General features: G+C 41.1%; 1 protein-coding gene and 1 pseudogene across 4 annotated transcripts in view; one reads left to right on the top strand and one right to left on the bottom strand.

The window, feature by feature from the left end:
* Window positions 1-4,294, top strand: part of LOC101574209 (MOB-like protein phocein) — a 37,165-nt gene that overhangs the window by 12,926 nt on the left and 19,945 nt on the right. For 3 of the 4 annotated variants that reach the window (XR_002820571.1, XM_004628605.2, XM_023712307.1), the window contains one exon: window positions 3,268-3,330. The exons of the other annotated variant lie outside the window; for it this stretch is intronic. Coding sequence is in view for 2 of the 3 variants with exons in the window: in XM_004628605.2 (XP_004628662.1) it covers window positions 3,268-3,330 (63 nt within the window). In the remaining variant the exon portion in view is untranslated. The remainder of the gene's footprint in view (window positions 1-3,267; window positions 3,331-4,294) is intronic. 4 annotated transcript variants of the gene reach the window in all.
* LOC105741833 lies at window positions 2,639-2,952 on the bottom strand (annotated as a pseudogene).

The following is a 4,294-nucleotide window of genomic DNA, read 5'->3' as shown; positions in this document are numbered from 1 at the left end:
GGATCGAACCACAGCATCCTGAGCCTGACTGCTTTGTTGAAGCAGCCACTTAAAGAACTGAGCTAAGGGGCAGGCCCCCTTGCTAACATTTTAAAGACAATCTACAATCTTTCATTTTTTAAATGAAAGATTGGACAAAGCACTTTGATAGAATGTGTTTTAGCATAAGTCACAACATTTAAAAGTCTTTTTAATGTTAGATACTGTCTAGAAAAAGCATTTTGGAACAACTTGAAAAAACCTTTTATTTCTTGATATTTTCCCTGAAGGAAGTTAGTTCTGTATTCTTTTAGATAGGGTACTATGAAAACAAAAAAGATAGTATGAAGTGTTTGAGACACATTTGAGGCAGTTGTGAAAAGTGTGCCCATCACCACCCTTTTTTTTAATTTGTGTGTGTGACCAGCTCAGCCCACCAGGGGGCGGGGCTGGCTGGGATGTGGTGCTGGGGGATTGAACCTGGGTCCCTGTGCTTTGCTGAGCTTGTTCTCAGTAGGTGCTTTAGACCACTGAGCCATCTCACCAGCCCCATCACTACCCTTATAACTATGATGTTGCCAAGATAGTTGAGCCCTCCTGGGTCACGTTTTCTGTCTTCTGCTCCCCCCTCCCATTCCATTCCAGCCATAAATATGCCTTGCATTCATTAGCTTGCTTTTGTTTGCTCAAGAGTGTTTGTTTTTGGTTTTTTGAGACAGGGTCTCATTATGTAGTTCAGGCTGGGTTTGAACTCATAGTGATCCTCCAGGCTCAGCTTCCCAAGTGCTGGAATTGCAGGTGTGCACCCTCCTGTCCAGCTCGTTTCCTTATTTTTGAAGATTTACACATCATGACAGGTTTATATATTGATTACTGGGTCACTACTTTTTATTCCTTAGTTTTATCCCAGAAGCATTTATTGAGGACCAACTGTGTATCAGGCATTGTGCTACCTGTTAAGGATGCAGAGGTAAACTTTGCAGAAAATAATACAGTAAGGCTCTTTTTTTTTTTTTTTTGGGCGGAACCGGATATTGAACTCAGGCTCTTGCGCTTGCCCAGGAAGTGCTTATTCCACTGAGCCATCTCCCCGGCCCCTACAGTAAGGCTCTTGATCACTTAGGAGAATCTGTGGAAGATCCAGAGCCACAGCAAGGTGCCCCTTAGGGCTGCCCCTGTAGTGGCTGGGGCAGAGTGCTTGCCTGGGTTTGACAACTCCCCCTCCCCCCAGGATTACATGATGCCATGCTCATGAGAGACCCAGGGCCTCATACAGACCTCCTGGGCTACCACTGAACCACACCCCTTGGTCTGATTTCTGTTGAGAAATTTAAAGCTCTACTATTAGAGTAATAACTTATAATATCTACAGTAATACTCATGGAGCCATAAATTAACCACTGATAATTGATATTAGCTCTTCAGATAAAAAACTGATTTGGCTTTTTGATGTCGAGATTTTTTTCAGTGTAACATTTTAAGTAATATTTAATCATCATAGACAAAAAAACTATCTGAAAGGGGCTGGGGAGATGGCTCAGTAGAATAAGCGCTCCGACAAGGGCCTGAGTTCAATCCCCAATTCCACCAAAGAACCCCCAAAACCTATCTGACTTAGCTCCCTAGTTAAGTAACACATAACAGGCTAATAGTCCTAATTGAGAGACAGAGGGTTGAAAAAAGTGCTAATAATGTACTTTACGCTCTTTTTTTTTGGCGGAACCAGGGATTGAACTCAGGCCCTTATGCTTGCCAGGGGAACACTTATTCTACTGAGCCATCTCCCCAGCCTGCTTTATGTTCTTGATGTACATTTATTTATTTATTTATTTATTTATTTTTATTATTTTTTTCCAAGCCAAACTGTACCCAGCTTTATTAAAGATACTTTTCATAAACAGTCATGGTATTTCAGGCAGGACATGGGCACACAATCTTTAACAGTATACGACAACTTTCAAACTCCCTTCTTGGATGGACTACCAAGCATCAGAAAACCATTATAAAATCAATGAAGTCTTCATTTGAGGCTCTGAAGTAGGGAAAGTTTAGAGTGAGGGTTGACATCTCACATTTAGCGTGGTGTTTAACAACTTTTCACAAGCCGACCCTGACTTTCGGGAAATGAAAATGGCAGAATTATCAATCTGAAGATCCACAATCTAGAAAAAGAAATCATTGTTCTTGTGGGACACCACCTCAGCATTACTGGCAAGTCCAGATTGCCTGACACACTGGTAACATCACTTTTGGGAATGGGGTCCCAATAGGTCTCTGGGCTTAAGGGACTTAAGCCTATGCTGATGGCAGAGGAAAGGAGGACATAAAATGAACTGGGAGCTGTCCCGTACCACAAGGCATTTATGCCAAAGTGGCCACATGTGTAACATCAGGGAGTCCCTCCTCCTGGGAGCCAAGAGGAAGTCTCTCAGAACCGGCAGGGAAAGGCACCTTCCCCACATCAATCCAGCTTTGGAGACATTGTACTACTGACATATGCTCCTTCCCCCCAAAACAACAATGAAGTGTTCTGTGTGCTAACAACATAGCTTAAAATAAGTAAAACAAAATTCTGCATTTTTATAAAACTTGATAAAAAAAATAGTATTTCAAACTGTACAGTCACCAGAAGTACACAGTTATCAAAAATGTACACACTTCACTTGGCATCTCCAGCACCTTCAGCTCTTTGTGCCTGGTCTGTTTTGGCATGTCCATTTTCTGCAGGGTTATTTCCATCCTTGCTGGCATCAGCTTTTCCCTTTTTCCCTTTGGGTACCTTCTCTCCCTTCTTTGCTGGCGCCTTTTTAGGCTTGTGCTCTGGCTTTGGAGGAGCTGGTTTAGCAGACAACCTTGCAGATCTTCTCTGTGGTTCATCCTTCACCTTGGCTTTATCACCTTTAGCATCCCCTTCGGCCTTTCTCTTGTGCATGGTGGCGACGGCGGCAGGTCACAGGCGCTAGACATGAGATGCAGCGGCGTGCAGCTTTGGGCAGCCCAGGGGTCGTCCTCGCTGCTTCTTCACACTGCTCTTGATGTACATTTAAAAACATCTAAAATTATGTATTTCACTGATAATCATATTGTAAAGCCTTTATTCTTCCTGTCTGGTTTGAACTTGGGATTAAGAACTGAAGTTAAAGGCTGGGGAGATAGCTCTGTAGAGCAGGAGCCTGAGTTTAAGCCCCGGTTCCGCAAAAAAAAAAAAAAAAAAACAACAAACCTGAGATTAATATTACTGCATTCTCTTTGAAACTTTCTGCTTTAACCATGTATTTATTTTTATAGGATTTCTATAATTGGCCTGATGAATCATTTGATGAAATGGACAGTACACTTGCTGTTCAGCAGGTAATAAATTTCTTTTATGATTCCAAGAACCTAAGCATTTTACCTCTTACTTGATATAGTTAAGCATCCCTGCATTTTTTAGTAGAAACCAGATTCCACTGTTAAAGCAGTGCCTTTTAATCTTATCTTAATATGGTATATTAAGGGCTGGAGAGATGGCTCAGTGGTCTAAAGCACCTACTTGAAACAAGCTTGGCAAAGCACAGGGACCGCGGTTCGATCCCCAGCACCACATGCCAGCCAGACCCGCCCCCTGGTGGGCTGAGCTGGCCACACACACACACAATAAATAAATGTAATAAATAAAAAAAAATAATAATAAAAAAAATATGGTATATTAAACTATTATTTACAAAAACTATAATCAGGCCCAGTATATTTTAATATTTGTTATTATGTGTCAAATTAGTGTACCCAGTTTGATTTTATAATGAATTTAACTCATAAGTTTGTGTGTGTGTGCGCGTGTCTTTTTGAGACTCACTCTCCCTATGCAGTTCAGGCTGTCCGTGAACTTACTTTGTAGCCCAGGCTAGTCTCAAACTTGCATTGGTCCTCCTGCCTCTACCTCTGGAGTACTGGGATTACAGGCATGTGCCACCACACTCACAACTAATTGAGTGATAAATTAGAGTAGGAGATAATTAAGTAGAAAGAAATAGCACAGTTATTTTGTGACTAAAACCCCTGATAACATGTTTCAAAGACTTGCATTTTTATTTTACTGATTATTTGTTCCTTTTGTTATCCTTAGTTGTTTTATTCTCCTTCAGTGAATAATGATTGATCAAATATGTGATGTTTTGCCTAATTTTTTGGAAGAACATATTAGAGTAAAAGACACATTACTGTTGATATCCCTCAAGAAACTGCCTCTGCCAAGAGACAGGAGAAGGAATATTGTGGGACTGTCCTGCTTCAAGGTTGTATATGGTTAGATTTTTGGACTTACGTGTAAACATAA

This window comes from Octodon degus, unplaced genomic scaffold (genome assembly GCF_000260255.1).
Source record: "Octodon degus isolate 3935 unplaced genomic scaffold, OctDeg1.0 scaffold00025, whole genome shotgun sequence".
Classification (NCBI taxonomy): Eukaryota; Metazoa; Chordata; class Mammalia; order Rodentia; family Octodontidae; genus Octodon; species Octodon degus.
This window is presented reverse-complemented; position numbering and strand designations above follow the sequence as displayed.